This window comes from Heterodontus francisci, chromosome 20 (genome assembly GCF_036365525.1).
Source record: "Heterodontus francisci isolate sHetFra1 chromosome 20, sHetFra1.hap1, whole genome shotgun sequence".
NCBI classification, from domain to species: Eukaryota; Metazoa; Chordata; class Chondrichthyes; order Heterodontiformes; family Heterodontidae; genus Heterodontus; species Heterodontus francisci.
The window spans coordinates 68,180,473-68,208,008 of NC_090390.1; the positions used below are offsets into that span (position 1 = coordinate 68,180,473).

At 42.9% G+C, this 27,536-nt stretch overlaps 1 protein-coding gene across 1 annotated transcript in view; it reads right to left on the bottom strand.

Annotated features, from left to right (window-relative positions):
- pdzd8 (PDZ domain containing 8) overlaps positions 1-27,536 on the bottom strand; it is a 230,369-nt gene that overhangs the window by 103,689 nt on the left and 99,144 nt on the right. The window contains exon 3 of the mRNA XM_068052980.1: positions 16,602-16,704. Within this exon, the coding sequence (XP_067909081.1) occupies positions 16,602-16,704 (103 nt within the window). The remainder of the gene's footprint in view (positions 1-16,601; positions 16,705-27,536) is intronic.

Genomic DNA, 27,536 nt, shown 5'->3' on the forward strand with positions numbered 1-27,536 from the left:
CTAGTGTAAACCCACAGGTGTAGTGCCATGAATGGCACCACTATGTTGAATCTGTACCTATGGTGGCTGAATACTTTCTGCAAAGGTAAGCAACTATCACTGGTGGCACTTGTCATCGGGTTTACTTTGGTTCTGGCCAATCCAGCCTGTGCCCTCAGTCCATTCGTACACATCGACAATTTCCTTTGTCAATAACTACACCTTCCATCAGTATGAGTAAAGATTCATGATAGAATGATAAAGTTGGAATCTTGACTCCACAGTCACTAATATTGCTTTACAGTCAGTGATTGGCATCCAAACTCACATTCAATTTTAACATTTAGAGAAACGGGTAGGACCATTAGTTTTCCAAGACGTATAGAAAGCATGTGGATGTATGTTTAGAAAGTTCCCAAGTATCAAAAGCATCAGCTTGGCTCGGTGATGAGGACTCATATCAGAATCAAAAGGTTGTGGTTCAAGTCTCATTCCAGAACTTCAGCATACGAGTCAAGGCTGACACTAGAATGCAGGACTTATGGAATGCTGCAGTGTTGAAGGTATGATTTTTTTGCGCTAGTTTCCATGGTTCAGGCAGATGTTGAAGAGCCAATATACTATTGAAAGCAGTTCACCCAATTGTTAGCCAACATTCCTCCTTCAACTAATAAAATCAAGTCATTCATCTCTTTGCTATTTGTGTGAGCTTGCTGTGCATAAAATGGTTGCAGTGTTTGGCTACATAGCAACAGTCACGGCACTACAAAGTAATTAATTGTGTGTGAAGTGCTTTGAGATGTCTCTGAGTGACATAATGAGTTGCAATATAAACTCAAGTATTTATTTGCCTTTTAATGAACTGTTCGGGAATTTTTGAAACCTTGTGCAGACTTTCTCAAGCAGATGTAAAACTAAGACATTGTGAGACCTTTGCTCGAGCATGGTTACACCTGACTAAGTGTGCTTCGAGTGACTTCACATTACAATAACAGGGTGCATCTATGTAAAACTGAAAACATACTGCAGTGATAAAAGTCATTTCATTTGTATTATTGTTCTTTATTAAATGTTAACTGGTTTTTAAAAACAGATACGCTGCCTCTGATTACGGAGGTAAAAGTGGTGTGTGGTTTGCCCCAATTATACAGGGTGATGCATTAATAGCAGCCTTTTACCAAACTCAACCCAAATACTGCAGTTTAAATCTTCAGTATGGTCGTGACCGTACTAAATGCTCTCCGTTTAATCAGTTGAGTGTAAGGACTTTTTGCAACTGACGCATTAAAATGCAGCATGTAACCTTAACCTTGGCGTGAACTCAGAATCACTAATCCTTCAGGTCCCAGTGACCAACATTCAACCATACACAAACTACAATCATTTAAGATTTTCCTGATGTAATTTTTTTGTGACATTCAAACACTTTAATGAACAAAAACAAAATTACAATTAACCATGTCAAATAAAAAATGATTTTGTCTACTTTGATTAAACAAAGACGAGCATTACTCTTCTAATTTCCCTTCCCCAGGGCCAAAACATCTTTCAGGATCTCAAACTCGCAGAAAATAACTGACTGTAAGGAACAAGCTCAGACTGTGAATGTATTGCAAGCTAAATATTTAGATCAATCCAGCAAAGAGAAGTTGTGAAAGGAAAGGAAAATCGCATCAACTTCACTCAAAAGGTGATCCAACAAACATAAGAGACATAAACCTCAAGATATTTAAGACAATAATACAAGAACACAAGAAATAGGAACAGAAGTAGACTATGTGGCCCATCGAGCCTGCACCGCCATGCAATACGATCATGGCTGATCTTGGGCTTCAATTCCACTTTCCTGCCTGCTCCCCATATCCCTTGATTCCGTGAGACCAAAAATCTATCTACCCCAGCCTTAAATGTATTCAGTGATGGAGCATCCACAACCCGCTGGCTAGGGAATGCCAAAGATTCATAACACTTTGAGTGAAGTAATTTCTCCTCATCTCAGTCCTGAATGATTGGCCCCTTACCCTGAGACTGTTTCCCCGTGTTCTAAATTCCCTGACCAGTGGGTACAATCTCTCAGTTTCTACCCTATCAAGCCCTTTCAGAATCTTGTATGTCTCAATTAGATCGCCTCTCATTCTTCTAAACTCCAGAGAATATAGGCCCAATTTACTCAGCCTCTCATCATAGTGCAACCCCCTCATCCCAGGGACCAATCTAGTAAATCTTTGCTGCACTGCTTCCAGTGCAAGTATATCCTTTCTTAAATGTGGAGACCAAAATTGTACACAGTATTCCAGGTGTGATCTCATCAAAGTCCTGTACAATTTTAGCAAGACTTCTTTATTCCTGTACTCCAATCCCCTTACAATAAAGGCCAATATGCCATAATAGCCTGCTGCACCTGCCTGTTAAGGCACTAGCCTGTGTGCCTTGTACGAGTACCCCCAAGTCTCTCTGAACATCAACACTGACCAGTTTCACACATTCAAAAAATATTCTGATTTACTATTTTTACGGCCAAAGAGAACAACTTCACATTTCCCTACCTTATATTCATTTGCCATCTTGCTGTCCACTCACTTAACCTGCCTATATCTCTTTGCAGCCTCTCTACATCCTTCCCGCAGCTTATCTTTCCACCGAGCTTTGTATCATCAGCAAACTTAGATACATTACTCTCTGTCTTTTCATCCAAGTCACTAATATAGTGTAAGTAGCTGAGACCGCAGCACTGATTCTTGTGGCACCCCATTATGCACCGCCTGCCAACTTGAAAATACCTATTTATGCTCACTGTCTGCTTCCTGTCTGTTAACCAATTGTCTATCCACGCTAATATATTACCCCCAACACCATGAGCCCTTATCTTGCCTATAAATCTTTTATGTGACACCTTATCGAATGCCTTTTGAAAATCCAGGTATACTACATCTACTGGTTCCCCTTTATCAACCCTAATAGTTACATCCTCAAAAAAACTATAATAAATTTGTCAAACAGGATCTCCCTTTAGTAAAACCATGCTGACTTGTTCTAATCATACTATGCTTTTCCAAGTGCAATGTTAAGACTTATATAATTGTTTCCAGCATCTTCCCAATGACTGATGTTAGACTAACTGGCCTGTAGTTCCCTGTTTTCTCTCTACCTCCTTTCTTGAAAAGCAGCGTAATATTTGCCAACCTCCAATCTGAGAGGACCATTCCTGAATCTAAGGAATTCTGGAAAATCACAGCAAGTGCATCCACTATGTCTTTTAGAACCCTAGGATGTAGGCCATCTGGTCCCAGGGACTTATCAGATTTTAGTCCCTCAAGTTTCTCCAATACTTTTTCTCAACGGATATCCAAATCCTTAATTTCCTCACTCTTTTTAGCCCGTAGGTTACTGTCTATTTCTGGTATGGACTTCTACTGTGAAGTCAGACACAAAATATTTGTTCAATGCCTCTGCCATTTCCTCATTCCCCACGATAATTTCTCCTGTCTCTGCCTCTAAGGGACCACCGTCTACTTTAGCTACTCTCTTCCCTTTTATATACTTCTAAAAGCTCTTACAATCTGTTTTTATATTGCTGGCTAATTTACTCTCATTCTATTTTTTCCCTTATCAACTTTTTGGTGGTCCTTTGCTGGTTTCTAAAACACTCCCAATCCTTAGACTTGCTAATAATTTTTGCAACATTGTAAGCCTATTCTTTTAGTCTAATACTCTCCTTAACTTCCTGAGTGAGTCACGGATGAATCTTTCTTGACGAGTTTTTGTTTTTGAACGGAATGTACTTCTGTTGAACTTTGTGAATTGTTTCTTTAAATGTTTCCTACTATTCATTTACCGCCATACCTTCCAGCCTATTTACCCAATTAACCTTAGCCAGTTTTCCCCTCATACCTTCGTAATTGGTTTTAAGTTTAAAATTCTTCTTAGCGATTCCAATGTGTCACTTTCAAACCTAACATGAAATTCAATGGTAATGTTCAAATGGGGCTCTTGTACCACTTGGCCTCTCAACAATGGTAGTCTAGCCTTTGGAGTAGAGACAATTTAGGTGCCACACATTCTTATATTTCTCATTTGTTGAGTCATCCTGTTTGAATTTTGTGGGCCTGAAAATTTAGAAAAGGCTGTTTGACCACTGTTGCCTTATTAGTGGATCAGAACACCAAATTCCCTATTGGATTTCATTTGATTTCTTGGACTATTTTATATTGACGCTCTTCGCCACAGTGGAAACATTTTCTCGCTGTCCACTCTATCAAAACTTTTCATAATTTTAAAGACCTCTAATAGGTCACCCCTCAGCCATCTTTTCTCAAAAGAAATCCAGCCTGTTCATCCTTTCCTGATACGAATAGCCATGCATTTCTGGTATCATCCTTGTAAATCTTCTCTGCACCCTCTCCAATGTATCCATTTATAACATGGCGATCAGAACTGTACACAATGCAGTTTGGTCTAACAAAGGTTCAATACAGGTTTAACACAACTTCCCTACTTTTCAATTCTATGCCTCTACAAATATAGCCTCGTGCTTGGTTTGCCTTTTTTTTAAAGGCGTTGCTAACCTGTGGCACAACTTGTAATGATTGGTGTATTTGTACTCAGATCCCTTTGTTCCTCTACCCGACCTAGACCCACACCTTCCAAGTAATGTGACCTCCCTATTCTTCCTACCAAAATATGTAACCTCACATTTATCTGTGCCAGTTATTTGCCCAATCTGCAAGTTTATTAATGTTCTCCTGTAATTTGTTGCAATCCTCCTCAGCATTGACTATCCACCTCACAATTTGGGGTCATCTAGAAATTTAGAAATTATGTTTTGATACCAAGTTCGATTCGCTAATGCAGCTTGTGAACAGCTGTGAGCCCAGCACTGATTCTTGTGGAACACCACCATCTATCTCCAACACTGTGAATAGCTACCTTTTACTCCCACTCACTGCTTTCTGTCTTGAAGGCAACTAGCAATCCATTCTGTCACTTGTCCCCTGACTGTGCATTCTCTGACCTCATTCATTAGTCTATTATGGGAAACCTTATCGAAGGCCTTTCGAAAATCCAGATAAATTACAACTACTGCATTACCATTGTCTACTCTCGGTCACCTCCTCAAAAAATTCAATAAGGTGGGTCAAGCAAGATTTTCCCTTTTGAAACCCATGCTGACTATTCATTAATATATTTTTTGTTTCTAGATGTTCTTCTCCTCTCTCCTATTGTAGGGATTCCATTATTTTACCAACCACCAATGCTAAGCTGACTGGTCTACAACTCCCTGGACACGTTCTATTCCCCTTCTTAAATATAAGAATAAAGTTCACTATCTGCCAGTCCTCTGGCACTACACCTTTTTCTAATGAATTAAATATGTGTAGTAATGCCTCTATTTCCTAGGTTCTTTTAAAATGCATGGATGCAATTCATCCGGACCAGGGGTTTTTAATCATCTTTGAGCTTGACTAGTTTATTTAATACACCCTTTTTTTAAAGAAAAAAATTAAATGCACTTATCTCATTACTCATCTCGTCATCAAATGTCAAGTCTACCTATTCTATCTCTCTTGGAAAATACCAAAACAAAATAATTTATTATTTCTGCCATCTCACTATCGTTACCTGTAGCATTATCGTGTCTATCCCTTAATGGCCCTATTTCCATTCCATCCTGCCCTCTTTTATTGATGTGCCTGTAAAAAGTTACAATTAGGCTGTTTACGTTTCTTGCAGATCCCTCCCCCCTTGAGATATATGAATGGTAATGGAATTATGAATTTAAGCTTTATATGTTGCCTTCAAGGTTCCATGGTACTTTTCTACATGGCTCACAGAGAAACAACCTACATATTCATCCGGAACTCTACTATTCATATTCTAACTCACATCAAGTTCCGTTCATCCATCGCCCTTGAGCGACATTGGCTCCCAATCCATCATCGCCTCAATTTTAAAATTCTCATTCTTGTTTACAAATCACTCCCTAGCCTCACCCCTCCCTATATCTGTAATCTCCTCCGGCCTTACAACCCTGAGATCTCTGTGCTCCACCAATTCTGGCCCCCTTGATTTTAAAATCGCTCCTCCATTGGTGGGACATGTTTTAGCTGTCTAAGCCCTAAACTCTAAAATTCCCTCCCTACACCTCTCTTGCCTGTTGTAGGATGCTCCTTATAAGCGACCTCTTTGCTCAACTTTTGGTCATCTGACCTAATATCTCTTTGTGACTTGGAGTCAAACTTTGTTTGATAATGCTCCTGTGAAGCACCTTGGCACATTTTACTATATTAAAAGACACTATATAAATGCAAGTTGTTGCTGTTCCTCAAAATCTAAAACAGTAGATTGAAAAAAAGCAGTCCCACATACACAGAATATATGTGAGATTATAGTGTATTGTATTAAAAACCCAGATGGAAATGTGAAGTGCCGTTTGATGGCACTGTTGACAACACCTTCCACCACTTTGGGTGGTAATTGGCCAGATTGGATTTGTTCTACTTTTTGTGGACAGGACACCTGGGCAATTTTCCACATTGTTGGGTAGATGTCAGTGTGTTGCTTACTGGAACAGATTGGTTAATGGCACAGCTAGTTCTGGAGCACCAAGTCTTCAGGAATATTGCCAGGATGTTGTCAGAGCCCACAGCCTTTGTTGTATTCAGTGCCTTCAGCTGCTTCTTGATATTGCACTGAGTGAATCGAATTGGCTGAAGACTGGCATCTATAATGGTGGGGACCTCAGGAAGAGGCTGGGATGAATCATCTACTCGGCACTTCTGGCTGAAGATTGTTGCAAATGCTTCAGCCTGGACTTTTACACTGATGTACTGGGCTCTGCCATCATTGAGGATGGGGATGTTTGTGGAACTGCCTCCTGCAGCTAATTTTTTTGAACAGTTTACCAACTCACAACTGGATGTGGCAGGATTGCAGAACTTTGACCCGTTGGTATGGGATTGATTTGCTCTGTCTATTACACACTGCTTCCACTGTCTAGCATGCATGTAGTCCTGTGATGTAGCTTCATCAGGTTGGCACCTCATTTTTATATGTCTGGTGCTGCTCCCAGCATGCAGTCCTGCACTCCTCATTGAACCAGGGATGAATACCTAGCTTGATTGTAATGGGTAGAGTGAAGGCTATGCTGGACCGTGAGATTAGAGATTGTGGTTGAATACAATTCTGCTATTGATGATGGCCCACAGTGTCTCATGCTTTCAGCTGCTGGATAAGTTCTGAAACTATTCCATTTATTTATTTAGAGATACAGCACTGAAACAGGCCCTTCGGCCCACCGAGTCTGTGCTGACCAACAACCACCCATTTATACTAACCCTACAGTAATCCCATATTCCCCATCACCGACCTACACTAGGCGCAATTTACAACGGCCAATTTACCTATCACCTGCAAGTCTTTGGATGTGGGAGGAACCGGAGCACCCGGCGAAAACCCACGCAGACACAGGGAGAACTTACAAACTCCGCACAGGCAGTACCCAGAATCGAACCCGGGTCCCTGGAGCTGTGAGGCCGCGGTGCTAACCACTGCGCCACACAACACGATGGAGGGTCTCCAAAGCGTGAAGACAGGACTTCGTCTCCACAAGGACTGTGCGGTGGTCACTCCTACCAATACTGTCATGAACAGATGCATCTGCAACAGCTAGATTGGTAAGGAGGAGGCCAAGTAGGTGTTTCCCTCTTGTTGGTTTTCTCACCACCTGTCACAGACTCAATCTAGCAACTATGTCTTTCAGGATTCGGCCAGCTCAGTCAGTAGTGGTGCTACTACCCAGAGTAGATTCTGCACTCTTGCTACCCGCAGTGCTTCTTCCAAGTGGTGTTCAATATGGAGGAGCACTGATTCATCAGCTGAGGGAAGCAGTAGGTACAAACATACGAACAGACAAATTAGGAGCAAGAGTAGGCCACATAACCCCTCAAGCCTACTCCGACATTCAACAAAATCATGGCTGATCTGATTGTAACCTCAACTTCACATTCCCACCTACCCCCAATAACATTTCATCCCCTTGCTCATCAAGAATCTATCTGCCTCCAACTTAAAAATATTCAAAGACTCTGCTTCCACTGCCTTTTGAGGAACAGAGCTCCATATACTCAGGACCCTCAGAGAAAAATTTCTCATCTCTGTCTTAAATGGGCGACTCCTTGTTTTGAAACAGTGACACCTAGTTCTAGCTTTTCCCACGAGGGGAAACATCCTTTCTACATCCACCCTATCAAGACCCCCTCAGGATCTTATATGTTTCAATCAATTAGCCTCTTACTCTTCTAAATTCCAGCGGATACAAGCCTTGTCTGTCCAACCTTTCCAGGTATTAGTCTAGTAAACCTTCTCTGAACTGTTTCCAACTCTTTTACATCCTTCCTTAAATGAGACCAATACACAGTATTCCAGATGTGGTCTCACCAATGCCCTGTGTAGCTGAAGCATAACCTCCCTACTTTTGTATTCAATTCCCCTTGCAATAAACAAAAACATTCTATTTGCTTTCCTAATTACGTGCTGTACCTGCATACTAACCTTTTGCGATTCATGCACTAGGACACCCAGATCCCTCTGCAACTCAGAGCTCTGCAAACTGTCACCATTTAGATAATATGCTTCATTTTTACTCTTTCTGCCAAAATGGACAATTACACATTTTTCCACATTATTCTCCATTTGCCAGATCTTTGCCCACTCACTTAACCTATCTAAAACCCTTTGTAACCTCATGTCCTCCTCACAAGTTATTTTCCTACCTATCTTTGTGTCATCAGCAAATTTAGCAACTGTATCTTCGGTCCCTTCATCCAAGTTATAACTTGTAAAAAGTTGAAGCCCCAGCACTAATCCCTGTGGCACACCACTCATTACAGCTTGCCCACCAGAAAATGACCCATTTATGCCTACTCTCTTACCTGTTAGTGAGCCAATCTTCTATCCATGCCAATATGTTACCCCCTACACCATGAGATTTTATTTTCCACAATAACCTTTGATGTGGCAGCTTATCAAATGCCTTCTGGAAATCTAAGTACAGTACATCCACCAGTTCTCCTTTATTCACAGCATAGGTTACATCTTCGAAGAATTCCAATAAATTAGTTAAACATGATTTCCCTTTCACAAAACTATGTTGGCTTTGCCTGATTACCTTGAACTTTTCTAAATGCCCTGCTATAGTAATAGCTTCTAATATTTTCCCTAAGACAGATGTTAAGCTAACTGGCCTGTAGTTTCCTGCTTTCTGTCTCCCTCGCTTTTTGAATAAAGCAGTTACATTCACTATTTTATAGTCTAATGGAATCTAATGGAACCTTCCCCGAATCTAGGGAATTTTGGAAAATTAAAACCAACACATCAATTGTGTAACTAGCCACTTCTTTTAACACCCTAGGATGAAGTGGATCAGGACCCGTGGACTTGTCAGCCCGCAGCTCCAAAACTTTGCTGAGTACCACTTCGCTGGTGATTGTAATTTTCCTGAGTTCCTCCCTCCCTTCCATTTCCTAATTTACAGCTATTTCTGGCATGTTACTTGCCTCCTCTATAGTGAAGACCGATGCAAAATACCTGTTTAATGTATCTGCCATCTCCTTATTTTCCATTATTAATTCCCCAGACTCACTGGGCTGAATTTTATAAGCCCCCCCAACGTCGGGGGTTGTGATGGGAGGCCCAGATAACACTTCCGGGAGAGGCCGCCACGGGCCTCGACACTGGGAAGGCCCCGCCACAATTTAACGTGGTGGTGAGCCTCATGGTGGACTCCCCACAGCACGGTGATAGAGACTTGATTTAAATATGTTAATCACATTAAAATTAACGAGTAATGACTTACATTGTAGTGATGGCCATCCCATGCCGATATCCCAGCCACTTGCCAGAGGTCCCGCACTTTCAGATCGGAGATCAGAGTCATAACGCTGGTGGGGGGGGCGCGGGGGAGGAGTGACATTTTCAGATCGGCGGGTGGGCGGGGGCCGGGGAATGGCAAAAACTTATGAGATTGATGGACGGAATGCTGGGAAAGGGTTGAACGGTCAAGTGGAGAAAGTTTGTGGGGGGGTGGGTGGAGGTCAAAATTTAATTTATTTGTTTGGCTGGAAAGTACTATTTAGATATTTGAGTACTTATTGAGGGGGATGGGGGGGGGGGGGGAAGAGAGGGGATTTAAACTGAAAGTTTCCACTTTAATGTTTTCACACCTGCCACCTGAAAAATTTAAATTAAACTGCAGAGCTTGAAGCCCTTTAAAAATGGCGTCAGTGCCTGTGCAGTGGTGCCAGATGCCATTGCGGGGAACACAGTGCCCACCCCCTCTACCTTATTGGGGTGAGCACTCTGCCCCCTCCATGTAAATGAGTCGCCACGTGAAATATCACAATGGCTCCGCGGTGTACGTCTCGTGCATGCACCGCGCACTTTTTGAAGCTCACCGCCGTTAATAACATTCAGCCCGCTTTCTATTGGTGACCAACGCTCACTTTGTTAATTCTTCTTTCTTAAATATCTATAGAAACTCTTACTGTTTTTACATTTCTAACTAGCTTTCTCTCGTCCTCTAATTTTTCCCTCATTAATCTTTTAGTCATTCTTTGCTGTTTTTATATTCTGTCCAATCTTCTGACCTGCCCCCCATCTTTGTGCAATTTGTTTCTTTAATTTTGATATTATCTTTAACTTTTTAGTTAACCATGGATGGTGGGCCCTCTCCTTGGAAATGCTTCTTTCTCGTTGGAATGTATCTATTTTGTGTATTCTGAAATATCCCCTTAAATGTCTGCCACTGCATCTCTATTGACCTATCCCTTAACCCGCTTTGCCAGTTCATTTTAGCTAGCTCTACTTTCATGTTGTCATAATTGCCCTTATCAAGTGTAAAATACTAGTCTTGGATCCACTCTTCTCTCCCTCAAACTGAACATAAAATTCAATCATATTATGATCGCTGCTATCTAGGGGCACCTTCACTATGAGGTCACTAATTAATCCTATCTCATTGCACAATACCAGGTCTAGTATAGCCTGCTCTCTGGTCGGCTCCAAAACATGCTGTTCTCAGAAACTATCCAGAAAACATTCTATGAACTCCTCAACTAGGCCTCCTTTGCACACGATTTTTCCAGTCTATATGCAGATTAAAATCCCCCCATGATTATCACCATACCTTTGACAAGCTCCCATTATTTCTTCCTTTATGCCTGTCCTACTGCGTGGTTCCTGTTAGGGGGCCTGTACACCACTCCCACAAATGACTTCTTGACTTTATCATCTCGTCTCTACCCAAACTGCTTCTACATCCTGGTTTCCTGAACTTAGATCATCCCTCTATTCCACTAATACCATCATTAATTAACAGAGCGACCCCTCCACCTTTTCCTAGCTTCCTGCCCTTCCTAAATGTCATGTACCCTTCAATATTCAGTTCCCAATCTATGTCATCCTGTAGCTATGTCTCTGTAATGGCTATCAGAGTGTACTTATTTATTCATATTTGCGCTATCAGTTCAACTGTTTTGTTTCAAATTTTATTTTTATTTATTTAGAGATATAGCACTGAAACAGGCCCTTCGACCCACCAAGTCTGTGCCGACCATCAACCACCCATTTATACGTATCCTACATTAATCCCATATTCCTACCACATCCCCACCTTCCCTCAATTCCCCTACCACCTACCTACACTAGGGGCAATTTATAATGGCCAATTTACATATCAACCTGCAAGTCTTTGGCTGTGGGAGGAAACCGGAGCACCCGGCGAAAACCCACGCGGTCACAGGGAGAACTTGCAAACTCCGCACAGGCAGTAGCCAGAATTGAACGCGGGTCACTGGAGCTGTGAGGCTGCGGTGTTAACCACTGCACGCCCATGCTACATGCATTCAGATACAGAGCCTTTAGTTTTGTCCTTTTATTATTTTTGTAACCTCTACCCTTATCTGCTGATTCACTCATAGATTTGTACTCCCAATCCTTTCCTGTCATGGTCTGTTTATCATTTCCCATATTAATACCTTTCTCTCTTGCCTTGTCTCTAATCTTTGATTTACATCTTGCCAAATTTGATCCCTTGCCTCCATTATTTAGTTTAAAATCCTTTCTACTTCTCTAGTTATTCGGCTTGCTAGAACACTGGTCCCAGCACAGTTCAGGTAAAGACCGCGCCAACAGTACAGCCCCCACACTCCCCAGTACTGGTGCCAGTGCCTCACAAACCGGAACCCACTTCCACCACACCAGTCTTTGAGCCACGCATTCATTTCTCTAATCTTGTTTGCCTTATGCCAGTTTGCACGTTGCTCAAGTAACAATCCAGAGATTACCACCTTTCAGGTTCTGCTTCTTAATTTGGTGCCTAGCTCTTCATACGGAATTATGCAGAACCTCGTTCCTTGTCCTGCCTATGTCGTCGGCACCTACATGGACCATGATGACTGGATCCTCCTCCTCCCACTCTAAGTTCCTCTCCAGCTTTGTGCAGATGTCCCGAACTCTGGCACCAGGCAGGCAACACAGTCGTCTGGACTCTCACTCTTGGCTGCTGAGAACAGTGTTAATCTCCCTAACTATACTGCCCCCTATGACCACTACTTTCCTTTTTGCTCCCTGCGTGCTTGAACAGCTTCCTGTACCCTGGCAGTCTGTGCCATGGCAGTCTGCTCATCCACCCTGCAGACCTCGCATTTGTCCACAGACTGCAAGCACCTCAAACCTGTTTGCCAATTGCAAAGGCTGAGGCTCCTCCACTACTGTCTGCTCGGTCCCTTTAACTCCCTCACTCACGGTCACACCCTCCTGTTCCTCACCACTGGCCAAAACAGATGACCCTATTCTAAGGGGTGTGACTGTCCTCTGGTACCAAGTGTCTAGGTATCTCTGAAATAGAAGTAAAATACTGCAGATGCTGGAAATCTGAAATAGAAACAAAAAGTGCTGGAAATACTCAGCAGGTCTGGCAGCATCTGTGGAGAGAGAAGCAAAGTTAACGTTTCAGGTCAGTGACCTTTCATCAGAACTAGCAAAGGTTATAAATGTAATAGGTTTTAAGCAAATCAAGTGCAGGTGGGGCAAAAGAGAACAAAAGGGATGATGTTGATACGACGTCTTCGCCTTTGCCCCATGACCTGCTTGTCAGTTATTCTCTGTGATCCTCTGTACTATCAACACCTTTTGTTCTCTCTCTCTCTCCCCCGATGTGCTCTACTTGTCCCGGAGTTTCCATGCTGTTTTAAACTGTCTCTCTCTCTCTCCCCCGGTGTGCTCTGCTTGTCCCAGAGTTTCCATGCTGTTTTAAACTGTCTCTCTCTCTCCCCCGGTGTGCTCTGCTTGTCCCAGAGTTTCCATGCTGTTTTAAACTGTCTCTCTCTCTCCCGATGTGCTTGTCCCGGAGTTTCCATGCTGTTTTAAACTCTCTCTCTCTCCCCCGATGTGCTTGTTCCGGAGTTCCCATGTTCCTTTAAACTGTCTCTCTCTCTCTCCCCCGATGTGTTCTGCTTGTTCCGGAGTTCCCATGTTCCTTTAAACTGTCTCTCTCTCTCCCCCGATGTGTTCTGCTTGTTCCGGAGTTCCCGTGTTCTTTTAAACTGTCTCTCTCTCTCCCGATGTGCTTGTTCCGGAGTTTCCATGCTGTTTTAAACTGTCTCTCTCTCTCCCAATGTGCTTGTTCCGGAGTTCCCACGTTCCTTTAAACTGTCTCTCTCTCTCCCCCGATGTGTTCTGCTTGTTCCGGAGTTCCCGTGTTCTTTTAAACTGTCTCTCTCTCTCCCGATGTGCTTGTTCCGGAGTTTCCATGCTGTTTTAAACTGTCTCTCTCTCTCCCAATGTGCTTGTCCCGGAGTTCCCATGTTCCTTTAAACTGTCTCTCTCTCTCTCCCGATGTGCTCTGCTTGTTCCAGAGTTCCCATGTTCCTTTAAACTGTCTCTCTCTCTCCCGATGTGTTCTGCTTGTTCCGGAGTTCCCATGTTCCTTTAAACTGTCTCTCTCTCTCTCTCTCTCTCTCTCCCAATATGCTCTACTTATCCCGGAGTTTCCATGCTGTTTTAAACTGTCTCTCTCTCTCCCAATGTGCTCTACTTGTCCCGGAGTTCCCATGCTGTTTTAAACTGTCTCTCTCTCTCTCTCTCTCCCAATGTGCTCTACTTGTCCCGGAGTTCCCATGCTGTTTTAAACTGTCTCTCTCTCTCCCAATGTGCTCTGCTGCTCCCAGAGGTCGCACGCTGTTTTAAACTGTCTCTCTCTCTCCCCCAATGTGCTCTGCTGCTCCCGGAGACCCCGTGCTGTTTTTAAACTCTCTATGTGGTCTCTGGTCATCAGCAGGAGGTTTCCTTGCCCATGTTTGACCTGATGCCATGAGACATCAATGGGGTCCAGAGTCAATGTTGAGGACTCCCAGGGCCACTCCCTCTCGACTGTATACTCCTGTGCTGCCACCTCTGGTGAGTCTGTCCTGCTGATGGGACAGGACAGAGCCAGGGATGGTGATGGAAGACTCTGGGACATTGGCTGTAAGGTATGATTTGGTGAGTATGACGATGTCAGGCTGCTGCTTGACTAGTGTGTGGGACAGCTCTCCCAATTTTGTCACAAGTGGCTAGATGTTAGGGAGGAGGACTTTGCAGGGTCAATTGGGCAGGTTATGCCTTTGCTGTTTTCGTTGCCTAGGTCAATGCTGGATGATCTGTCCAGTTTTATGCTTTTTCGACTTTTTTTGCCATGGTTTGATACACTGAGTAGCTTGCTAGGCCATTTCAGAGGGCAGTTAAGAGTCAATCACATCATTTGCAGATTGCTCAAAGCACAAACGTTAATTCTGATGACAAAAATAGAAATTATACAACAAAGAGAGATATCAGGATAACAAAACACTGTATTTAAACAGGATATGACAAGAGAGTTGCCTGAAACTGTAACAGCCAGGACCAGATAGCCCTCTGCTGGACAAAACTTTCCATTTTCAAGACAAACATTCATTATCCCTCACAGTAAACAATCTAAAGGAACAAAATTTCCCAACTGTTGTAATATGTATGCAATATCTTGTCACAAAATCACAATTCCGTTAAAGTGCACTCTAGTTACTGGGTCAGGGACACCATTCTTAAAGTGGGTGGTCTGAGCAGACTTCAGCTGTAGGTTCCCACCCATTTCTAATCTGACCCCGTTTCACAAGCTACCCATGGGATAGTGGTAGACACAACAGTCTCAATCTGACTGATGTGTCCAGATAGATTGACAACTGCACAGTGGAACTTTAAAACTGTAAATACCCTCCAGAGTAATGAAAACAAAATATATATAAATGATTTGGAGGAAAATGTAGCTGGTCTGATTAGTAAGTTTGCGGACGACACAAAGGTTGGTGGAGTTGCGGACAGTGATGAGGATTGTCAGAGGATACAGCAGGACACAGATCGGTTGGAGACTTGGGCGGAGAAATGGCAGATGGAGTTTAATCCGGACAAATGTGAGGTAATGCATTTTGGAAGGTCTAATGCAGGTGGGAAGTATACACTAAATGGCAGAACCCTTAGGAGTATCGACAGGCAGAGAGATCTGAGCGTACAGGTCCACAGGTCACTGAAAGTGGCAACTCAGGTGGATAAGGTAGTCAAGAAGGCATACGGCATGCTTGCCTTCATCGGTCAGGGCATAGAGTATAAAAATTGGCAAGTCATGTGCAGCTGTACAGAACCTTAGTTAGGCCACACTTAGAATATTGCGTGCAATTCTGGTCGCCACACTACCAGAAGGACGTGGAAGCTTTGGAGAGGGTACAGAAGAGGCTTACCAGGATGTTGCCTGGTCTGGAGGGCATTAGCTATGAGGAGAGGTTGGATAAACTCGGACTGTTTTCACTGGAACAACGGAGGTGGAGGGGCAACATGATAGAGGTTTACAAAGTTATGAGCGGCATGGAGAGAGTGGATAGTCAGAAGCTTTTCCCAGGGTGGAAGAGTCAGTTACTAGGGGACATAGGTTTAAGGTGAGAGGGGCAAAGTTTAGAGGGGATGTGCGAGGCAAGTTCTTTACACAGAGGGTGGTGAGTGCCTGGAACTTGTTGCCGGGGGAGGTGGTGGAAGCAGGTACGATAACGACGTTTAAGAGGCATCTTGACAAATACATGAATAGGATGGGAATAGAGGGATACGGACCCCAGAAGTGCAGAAGATTTTAGTTTAGGCAGGCATCAAGATCGGCGCAGGCTTGGAGGGCCGAATGGCCTGTTCCTGTGCTGTACTGTTCTTTGCTCTTTGTATGCACATTAAGAAAAAAAACATGAAACTAAAACTAAAGCATGCCACGTTTTGGGAACGCGAAACTCAAGGAACCAGCATTTTCCAGTGATTGCATGTCCTATATGTTAAACACTGAAAAGCAAGCGTTTCAATAGCTCTTGAAAGCATGAATTATTAATAATCTTGATGACTCAAGAGTGGGTTCAGTCTGAGGGAGCCTGGCAATGCATAAGCTCTCTTGTTTGTGTGGGACTAGGTATTTTTAATATTTCTTTTGTTCAGTGTTACATAAAAATCTCCTGTTGACAATTTGAAAAACAATAATAGACCCTTTCACTTCAGAACAGTAGTATATATAAATAAGATACCGTTTTGATGGAGCTTCTAGATTTCTCTTTCCAAACTCTGGTGCTTAACTCCAGAGTACAGTGAATGTGTTCAGTTCGGTCGTACAATCCCAGGATAAATAACCTGAAGAAGAAAGTAACGTGATTAATACTTTAAAAGGCTCAGATAGTTCACAATATATGTGTAATATTTACTGTTGATCTCAAAAAGCTTTTATTACATTGGTTTTTATTTCCTGCACTGTTGCAAGTTACTGTTTGATTCCATTTGGTACAAAAAAATAGGCAAATACATCATATACTGTGGAACTAAGGCAATCAGACCACAGAATCCACAAAGGATGGATTCCCAATCTATGCTGAGCCAAGTGATTCCAAAGGAGGCAGTTATGCTCAGCATTTTTCGGCTAAGGAGGAGGGGCTGAGAGTCACAGTACTTGGCTACGATTGAGTAAATTATATATATACACACACACATGTACACCCATCTGTTGACTGGGCTAAACTGTGTTCCCCTCTTGTGGTCAAAACCATTTAGACTCAGCCATGCAGCCAGCTCCTATGGAACCAAGGAAGCTTGCTGAACAACTGAATATTGGACAACAGAGGAGAATAGTGAGGTGGGTGAGGGGATAGGGTGAGAGACTTAGATAATCACAGCCAAATTCAAATTAGGCCATAATTTTGCTAATTCTGGGTTCTGGATCATTTTGGTAACACGAGATGCTCAGGAACACCTCAACATCCGCAGAATGACACAGAAGTCTTCTGGAGATAGGGAGCAGCATTATAACATGCAACCCACAAAGTAATGTTCTGCTGCTATGGTGGAGTTAAGTTTCAGGTGACTGGAAGGCCATCAAGTCAGAACTTCAAATAGACACATTCTGAGGTCATGCTGCCACTTCATTGCTATTCGTGAGGAAAGGAAGGAAGGAGAGAATTTCTATAGCACTGCAATATACCCTCAGGAATCCTTCAAGTTTTTCACATCCAGTCAATTATGCCCTTTTTTGAAGTACATTCGCTAATATTAGGTCGGTAAAACAAGCAAGATCCCACAAAAATGGCTTGATTGAGGGAAGAATGCTGGTCAGGACATGAAGAATTTTCTATTCCTTGAGTAGTTCCATGGATTTTTACATGCACCTAAACAGATGTGCAGAAAGGCTGCTGCATTCCATTATGAGTGTGCCACACTTCAAAATTAATTCATTGCATGCAAAGCTTTTTACGAAGCCCTTATGGACTTGAGAAGGTGCTGGTTACAAATTTTTACACCAGCATCACCTGTCTGTCCTGTAAGCAGACCTCACATCCCCTTAGCTTTAGTGTCCCATATCTAGTTATACAATGGCGTGATCCAGCAACCAGAACAATGAGATCCCTCGTTGTATGCACTGGTTACTGTAATTTTACACACATTCCCATGTGCTCTTCACTTATTACTCCTGATGATCACTCCAGTAACTACAAGATAAGAAACTGCTTCTTTTATACATAGGGCTGAACGTATAACAGATTACAGAAATAAAATTCTTATCGCAGCTCATAGCATCAAAAACAATAAATTAAACAAACGTAACCCCTAATATGGCCATTTACAAGTTACCATTTGCTGAACTGATGCGCCGTAACCTTAGGAACAGAGACATTTCTCCATATGACCACGTTTCATTAATTCTATACCAGAAATTCCTGGTTAGTAACTGGGTAAAAACTTGAAATGTCCACTATTCCTCAAGCACGAGGCTGTTTAACTAAAAGACTGAAAATGATGTACTCAGAGTTCTTGGATAAGAAAAAGTCACTGTAGAAGTCTTTATTCGCAAAATATGAATATTTCTGAATCCTGTTCTAACCTCAACTATAACAGGTCAGTCTCAGGAATGCAAGTCTCTAATGCCCTCGTGAGGAGCTGGCAAACAGCAGCACACTGTACCAGAGAAAAGTTTTTATTAACTAGCGGTCATTTTTTTTTATATTATTCATTCATGGATTTAGGATGGCGCTGGCAAAGTCAGCATTTATTGCCCATTCTGCTAGGCTATTTCAGAGGGCAGTTAAGAGTCAACCACATTGCTGTGGATCTGGAGTCACATGTAGGCCAGGATGGTAAATTTCATTCTCTAAAGGGCCAGATGGGTTTTTATGACAATCAAGTAGTTTCATGGTCAGTATTTTTTTTGTTCCAGATTTTTTTTTTTAATTAATTGAATTAAAATTCCCCAGCAGCCGTGATGGGATTTGCACTCACCTCTCTGGATTACTAGCCCAGTAACATAACTACTATGCTACCATACCCCAGTGGCTTTAATGTAACGTGAAGCCAGACCACAGAGTGTCCTTCATGTGCAAAGGCAACCCAAGATGTTTTATAGAGAAAAAAAGGAGCAGACACTGAATATTTGCAGAGGCGGGCTGGGAGAGATGGCTAAAAGCTTGGACAAAGAGATGAGTTTTGAGAAGGATTTCAATGTTAGGGAGTGAGGTAGGGAGATAGATGGGTTTAGGGAGGGAGTTGTAGAAAGTAGGGATAAGGCAGCTGAAGCACTGACACCAAAAGTGGGAGGGGAGACATGCTGGAGACCAGAACCAAAGGGGACAGAGAATGCAGCAGGGAATATAAAGCTAGAGAAGGCCACAGAAGTCAGGTCCCAAACTCTTCGCACCTCTCCATGTAATCTAAGGGTCCCTTTCAGATCTGCATATGAGCTGTCATTCTGAAAATAAGCCTCCAACTACCCCTTTTCTTTATCCATCAATTCTGGACTCTAATCACTCATCCTCTTCATCTCACTCAGACATGTCTCCTTCCAGCTCTCTCTCCCCTCCAGTACTACGGCCTCTCGATCCCTCCCTTCAATCAACATTGCTCTTCAGCCTACTTTGTCTTCTGCTGCCATTCCAGGCTTGAGTTCACCTTAAAAAAGTCCACGGCCTCATTCAGAACCTTTGACATGCATGCTCATCAAACTTCAACTGCATCACTCGGAAGTTTTTCTCCCAACCCTCTTTCCTCTCCAAGTTCAATTCTTACATGAAGTCGACCTCTTGCTCCCTTAACACAACCCCACTCAATGACCTTCCTGACCCCATGCTTGTGAAGACTGAAAATTGCAGTCGTTGCTTGACGCCACTCCTCTCCCTTTCAAATATCATCTCTCGCCTTCAAAAAGTGCACATTTGGCTGTTTCACCCTTTCCAACCAGCTCTCCATTTCCGACTTTATTTTCTCTCAGATTCTATGCCCCTCTCTCCTTAAAACTTCCCATTTAAATCCTTTCACAGCACACACATTTCCAAAGACACAAATGTTATCTTCTGAGAATGTGCTTTACATCCTTGCCTTCAACCTCTCTGCAGCTTTTGATATTTTTGAACATGCCATCTTCCATTGTCTCTTCTCCATTGTCCAGTTCTGTGCAACTGCCCTCCACTACTACCGCCTTGAGCATAAAGAGCACGTATCCAAGAAAAACATCCCTTCTCACTACTGAATCATCACCTCTGGAGTCTCCCCAGAATCCATCTCAACTTGTCTCCTCATCGATATGCTGCAACATTATTCACAGATGTGGTGCCAGCTTCCACATGTATCCAAGTTTTGGTCATCTCTTGATTTGAATTCTGCATTGCAATTCTTGCTACCTCCCACCCTTTGCGCTTTGCTTGTATTCAGTCCTGCATTAAGTCACATTTTCCTATTTCTCCAACTTCACTGAACTACAGTACTGCCCTGCACCCATCCCCCCCACCATCTCCCACAGCTACCTCAAATACACTTCATTACACACCGTCTCCTGCAAGGATTCCATTCCATTCTCCCAGCTTCTCCGTCTTCCTCGTATCTGTTCTGAAGATGCAACCTTCCACAACAGCGCTTCTGATGTGTCTTTTTTTCTCATCTGAGGATTGCCCCCCCACTGTGGTTGACAGGGCCCTTGACTGCGTCTGACCCATTTCCCGCACTTCTGCCCTCATGCCTTCCCCTCCCTCCCAGAGCTGCGACAGGGCTCCCCTTGTCCTCACTTTCCACCCCCACCAGCCTCCACATCCAGAGGATCATCCTCTGCCATTTCCGCCACCTCTGGCATGATGCTACCACCAAACCCTTCTATTTTCCCATCCCCACCGGCCAACATTCTGAAGGGACTGTTCCATCCACAACACCCTAGTCCGCTCCTCCATCACCCCCGTTACCTCGTCCCCTTCCCACAGCACTTTCCCATGCAACTGCAGGAGGTGTAATACCTGCTCTTTTACCTCCTTTCTCCTCACCATCCAAGGCTCCAAACACTCCTTCCAGGTGAAGCAGCGATTTACTTGTACTTCTTTCAATTTGGATATCGTATTCGTTGCTCACAATGCGGTCAGAGGGAAGACCAAACGCAGACTGGGTGTTCGCTTTGTGGAACACCCCACTCATTCTGCAAGTATGACCGTGAACTTCCGGTTGCTTGCCATTTCAATTCACTACCTTGCTCTCACGCCCACAATTCTTTCTTCGGCCTTCCGCAAATGCTCCAGTGAAGCTCAACGCAAGCTCAAGAAACAGCACCTCATTTTTCGATTAGGTACTTGACAGCCTTCTGGACTCAAAATTGAGTTCAACAATTTCAGACCATAACCCTTAAACTTGTTTCTCACGTTTTTGCTTTCGGACAGAGCAGTTCATTATTCTGCCATTGACACTCGCTGTGGACAAACGCTTTGTCTTTTACTTAACTATTACCACTCTCTTTGCCTTTTACTTCATGACATCTTTGTCAATTAATCTCTTCCGCCCTCTGCCCGATCACAGACAGGCCTTCCCTTTTGTCTTCCTTCCCACCGCCCCCCCCCCCCCCTTTTCACTTGCTCAAAGCCTATTACATTTCTAATCATGTTTCAGGTCTGCTGCAAGGTCACTGACCGGAAACATTGGGGTGGAATTTTATGCTCTTCCTGTGGCGGGTTTGGAAGCGAGGAGAGCAGAAAATCATGTGGGATGGTGGGAATGGTGCCCACCACCATCTCAGCTCTGCTAAAATTTAGTCCAGGGCAGGAAGGCCCGTGAACAGCCTTCCCAGTCCGCCTCCAACTGAGCTCCTTAACTGGGCAATTAACCCCCATTAAGGGCCTCTTCCTGCTGCAGCCGCAATTAGCCGTGAGTTGGGTGGCCCTGTCGCCACACGGGAAGCACAGCATGAAAAGCCATGCGGGCTGCTTCCTGACTCCGGCTGGTGGGGCTGCCTGAATGAGGGACCCGGCATCGGGATGGCAGGGGGGTGCCCGTTGAGGGCCACCACCCCACTTTGCCCTTGCTGTCGAAACCACCGCGCCCGCCCCCCACGAGACCCCTCCCACCCAGACTTACCTGCGGCCTGGTTGCAGCAACGCTCCTCGGCCTCTGGTAGGTGCACCTGTGGTAGCAGCCACTGCCTCCGCGGTGGCGCTGCAACTGCCAGCCACCTGCTGAGTATTTCCAGCACATTCTGTTTTTACCCAATATCAGTACACGATTTAATCAAAATTATTCTAAAATCTGCAAATGTAGGAGATAAAGGGGAAAAAATTGATAATGCATGTATGCCCATAATCGTTTGTCACTGTCATACCATCTGGCCTGCTTCTTACATCTTTCTGCTAATTACAGCTCTGAAAAAAATAGATGAAACGACTGGAAAGTCCTGTTAAGCTGCACTTTCCCCGCTTATGCTGCAAGTCATATATTTGTCAAATGATTGAGAGGTAATTTCAAGAATGACTGTTTACATACAGAACCAGGAAACCATTATGCCCTCCCGGATCACGGTGAGAAATGTAAATCTGAAATCTTTACGACTTACGCTTGTGCATTACTATGTGACATTACAAAAACTGAACAAAGAGAACAAAGTAACAGCATCATCAGATGAATGGACAGTACAACACATCAAAATTTGCAGATGACGCCAAACTGGGAGGTACAGCTAACACTGAGAAAAATGCAACATTATACAAAAAAGGCATTAGAAAATTTGCAGACTGGGCAGTTAAGTGGCAAATGAAATTTAGCAGCGAAAAATGTGAGCTGATCATGTTGGTAGGAAAAATAGAACCAACGATCGACATCTTAGGAAATAAGAAACTGAATGGAGTAGAAGAGCAAATGGGTTCTCGGGATACAGGTGAACAAATCATTAAGAACAGCATCTCAGATCAGCAAAACACTTAAACATTCTAACAAAGCTCAGATTTATTTTTAGGGATATAGAATTCAGAAGTAGTAATATTATGTTAAACCTTTATAAGACTCTGGCCAGGTCAAATTTAGAATACTGTCCACAGCTCTGCCCTCCATATTGTTAAAAAGGACCAGAGAAAGTACAAAAAAGATTTAAAAGGGTGGTACCAGAAAGGAGAAATTACAGCTATCAGGAAAGATTGTACAGGTTGAGGCTTTTTTCTTTGGAAAAAAGAGGTTTAGAGGTGACCTGATAGAGATCTTTAAAATTATGAATCGGTTGGACAGGGTAGATGTGGAGAGAATGCTTCCATTTGTGGCAGAATCCAAAACTAGGGGCCAGGTATATAATTACTTATAAATCCAATGGGGAAAGAAGAAATTTCTTTACTCAGAAAGTGGTTAAAAATTGGAACTTGCTATTGCAGGAAGGTTGAGGCAAATAGCTTAGATGCTTTCAAAAGGAAGCTGGAGGAGTACATGAGAGGAAAGGGAATAGAAAGCTAAGATGAATCACTGAGATGAGGTAGACAGAATGAGAGGAGACTCATGTGGAACATGAACACCAGTACACACTATTTAATTACCAGGAAAAAAAAAAGCATTAGGGAAGAAGTCAATCATATCAATCAGATAATGGAAACAAATCTGAGAGGGAAAGCAAACAAAATAAATTCAATCAATAAAAGAAAAATAAAGGAACAGATCGCAGCACAGAAATGGGACAAAATATCATAAGGTGGAGGCAGGAATAGTAGCAATATTTAAGAGGCATCTGGACAGGTACTTGAATGAGCAAGACATAGAGGGATATGGAATTAATGCAGGCAGGTGGGATTAGTATAGATAGGCCTTATGGTCGGCATGGACGCGGTGGGCCGAAGGGCCTGTTTCAATGCTGTACGACTATGACACGATTTTTAAAAGTTATATGGAGAGCTTCTGTTTTATTGCTCGATCGCTGGTTTTGTGTTTTCTGATGTATTCTAAATGGCCACAAGAGGGCATCAGAAACATACCATGTGTAAATGCCCTCTAGTGGTTGTATTGCACATTCAAGAAAGATACATTTATAATTTGCCCCATCATGTGCCTCAGGACCAGTCAAAGCATTTCCTATATGACTGGTCACTTTGATATGCTGTATAGGTGAGTGAATCAGCCATTTTATGCATAGATAACTCCTACAAATGAGATGATTAACTTGCTTATCTATTTTGGGTGGTCTTCGTTGAAGAAATGTTGGCTAGGACACCTGAGCAACTCCCTACTGCCATTGGATATTCAGCATTCAATGAACCAGACAGACGGCTTCAGTTGAACACTGCAACCGGGGGACAGCATTCTACACAATGTAGGACTCCCTCAGTATGGAACGGGAAGTATCAGCCCACATTATGTACTCAAGTCTTAGAGTAGGCTTGAACCCAAGACCTTCTCCCTCAGGGCGCTACCTGACACTGTATTACGCTATACATAAACTTAGCTTTTCTGCATGTACAATACCATCCAACAAACCCTAAAAAAAAAATGCATTGTAATTTGCAACTTTAAAGTCAATTTGGTTTAATTAAAGTGGATTACTGCAGTGCTCTGCTCATGTAAGTGAATGTAAGGTTTATCGGATTAATAAAGCAAATATTATTTACTGAAGGTGCAATTATTCATTTTCAACGGGGTCCAGCATTCTCAACACACTCGATGGCTTTTCCTCCCTCCAGGTTAGCTGCAGAGGCAGATGTAATACCACATCTTTCACATCTGTCACTGTTCCATGCCCGGAGAACAGAGGCAGGAATGTTATAACTGCAGCCTGCTCAACCCAGACAGATTCAAACCACAGTTCCAGTAAGGGAACAGAAGCGCTAATTTAAATAATATAATTTGATAGTTCTTGTTGGCAGACTGTTGGTTGTAGAATCAGACGATTAGTGACTTCATCACAAATAATGCAATTTGGAATAACTTAATAAACCACTGGTATAGCTTCAGTTTCCAGATTTCTCAAAATCTACTGATATAAAAGCACAATTCATCATTCAACATGAAATTGAATTGGGCACACTCAATTCAGTGTTTTGGGTGGGGGGGGGGCAGGTGGCTGGCGGGGGAGGAGGGTGGTGGTAATGAGAAGCAGCTTAGGCTTGCAGTGCCACGGTAATACAGGAAATATTTCAAAAATCAAATCCTGATTCAGCTTCAAGAGTATAGGATTTTCTCAGACTGGGCTACTTTCATTCTTGCCTCACCCACTTGACTGGAATGGAAGTTTCCCATGCTGCCATCTCTGCGGGATGCACCATCTGGCAGGAGTTAGGAGGGAAACCAGAAGCTGACATGTTTAGTCAAGGGAAGCACATGGGAAGGCCCTAGAGGGAATGAATGTGCCTGATCTAAAATACAGACAGAAATCAGTAGTCTTGTTTTCATAATTAAATGGTGGATTATTAGCAAATCTAAGTTAACACATAAATTACAATCATTAAGGATTTCAAAGCAAGAATTTCAAGTATTGTGAAACAGATGGAAGACTTTTTTTTTGGTTGAATCACTATGCTTTTTAAAAACAAAGGGAGGAGACATAGAATTGAGACAAAAGAATTCGTTTCCTCTATAGAACAAACATTTAATTGGTATGTTGTGTTTAATGATGTTAGAATAAGAGACAAATGCACAAGCAAAATCACTTTAAAAACTTGCGTATCGTTGTGTGATAGATTTCCTTTGAATAATGAGATTTGTAATTTTAAAAATACATGGGAATTGACTGCAGCAAGCTCCTGGCTGATATTTTAATTTTTAGGCTGCTTTTTGTGATAGTTAAATCATGTAAAAGCACAAGAAACAGCAAGGATGAGAAAAGGCCATTTTGGCCCATCCCCCTCAGACACTATCATATCCCAACTCTCCTAACTATTTTGAACATCTTTCACATTCTTGGCTCCTTGTCTGGCAGATTATTTCAATCCTTTATCACAATTTCAGTAAAGTAGTTCTTACATAGACCTGCTTTACTGTTCGCCATTTTAAATCTGGTCGCACATTCATGCTTTAGTTGAAAATAATATTTTAATTTATTGGGTCTATTCCATGTAACATTTTACGCACCCTCACGAGGGCCTCTTTATTAACCACCTTCTGTCTAGACTACATACAAATGAGCTTCTCAAACTTTTCTTCTTTTACAACTAAAATTAGATTTCTTGTTCTTTGTTCCCTTCCCAATGGATGTACATTTAACTTTTTATCACCACAAAGACACAGTACTCAAGTATAATCTGACCATTGTGTTGTAAAGTTTTAGCATAATTTCTGGAGATCATTTAGCCAGTGAACCAAAATTTAGTACTTCAATGCATTGATTCCCTAAGGGTGCATTTACACAAGTTTAGTTGCAGTGCAAAGTAATTTTATTTTCATTGGCCCTATTCACAACCCGTATTTCCTTTTTTTAAATTTATGTGCCTGTGGAATATCTTACTATTTTGTTTTATGTTCCTTGGTACTTGAATTTCATTGCTCCTCTTTGCCGTCCTAATTTTTTGAATTCTCCCTTGTCATGCTCTTTGTCAAATTTATGCAGTGTAACTTTGGGTCCTTATCTGACTAGAACAGTGAAGCAGAAAGACTCTCTCCTCTTGGGAGTCCTCTCCAGGCCCAACTCTGGATCAAGCCTGTTTTTATATAACCATAGCGTGGGCATGAGGGAAAAAATCCCTAGTTATTTGAAGTGTAAAGGCATTTAAGAAATGAGGCCCAGGGTCAGGCACAAGGTTGGCCATATGCTGAGTTAAGGACAGTGTACAATAGAATGGGTGAACAGCTGGGTGTAAGTAAAAGCATCATGCGATAGCAGAGAGGGTTAAAGAAAAGGAGGAAGTGTAGAAACCACAAGCGTACATTGGGTGTTACTAGACAGAAAGCTTAGAACAGCCGGTGAGAAATAACAAAAGATAGTCTCGTACAGAAGACAGTATACTAGTATCTGTGCATTATGAATTTATTCTGTGGGATACAGGCTCAAACATTGCTTAAATTAGATCATTCAGATTCTGAATGCCTGGATGCGTGCAGCTCCAACAACACTCAAGAAGCTCGACCATCCAGGACAAAGCAGCCCACTTGATTGGAACCCCATCTACAAACATTCACTCCCTCCACCACCGACGCACAGTGGCAGCAGTGTATACCATCTACAAGATGCACTGCAGCAACGCACCAAGGCTCCTGAGCACCTTCCAAACCTGCGACCTCTACCAACTAGAAGGACAAGGGCAGCAAATACATGGGAGCACCACCACCTGCAAATCCCCTCCAAGTCACACACCATCCTGACTTGGAACTATATCGCCGTTCCTTCACTGTCACTGGGTCAAAATCGTGGAACTCCCTTCCTAACAGCACTGTGGGTGTACCTACCCCACATGGACTGCAGCAGTTCAAGAAGGCAGCTCACCATCACCTTCTCAAGGGCAATTAGGGATGGGCAATAAATGCTGGCCTGGCCAGTGATGCCCACATCCCATGAATGAATAAAAAAAAAAATTATGCCCCCCCTCAGCCTTCTCGGTTCTAAGGAAAACAACCCTCGCCTTTTCAGTCTCTCTTCATAGCTGAAATGCTCCAGCCCAGGCAACATCCTGGTGAATCTCCTCTGCACCCTCTCCAGTGCAATCACATCCTTCCTATAGTGTGGTGCCCAGAACTGTACACAGTACTCTAGCTGTGGCCTAACTAGCATTTTATAT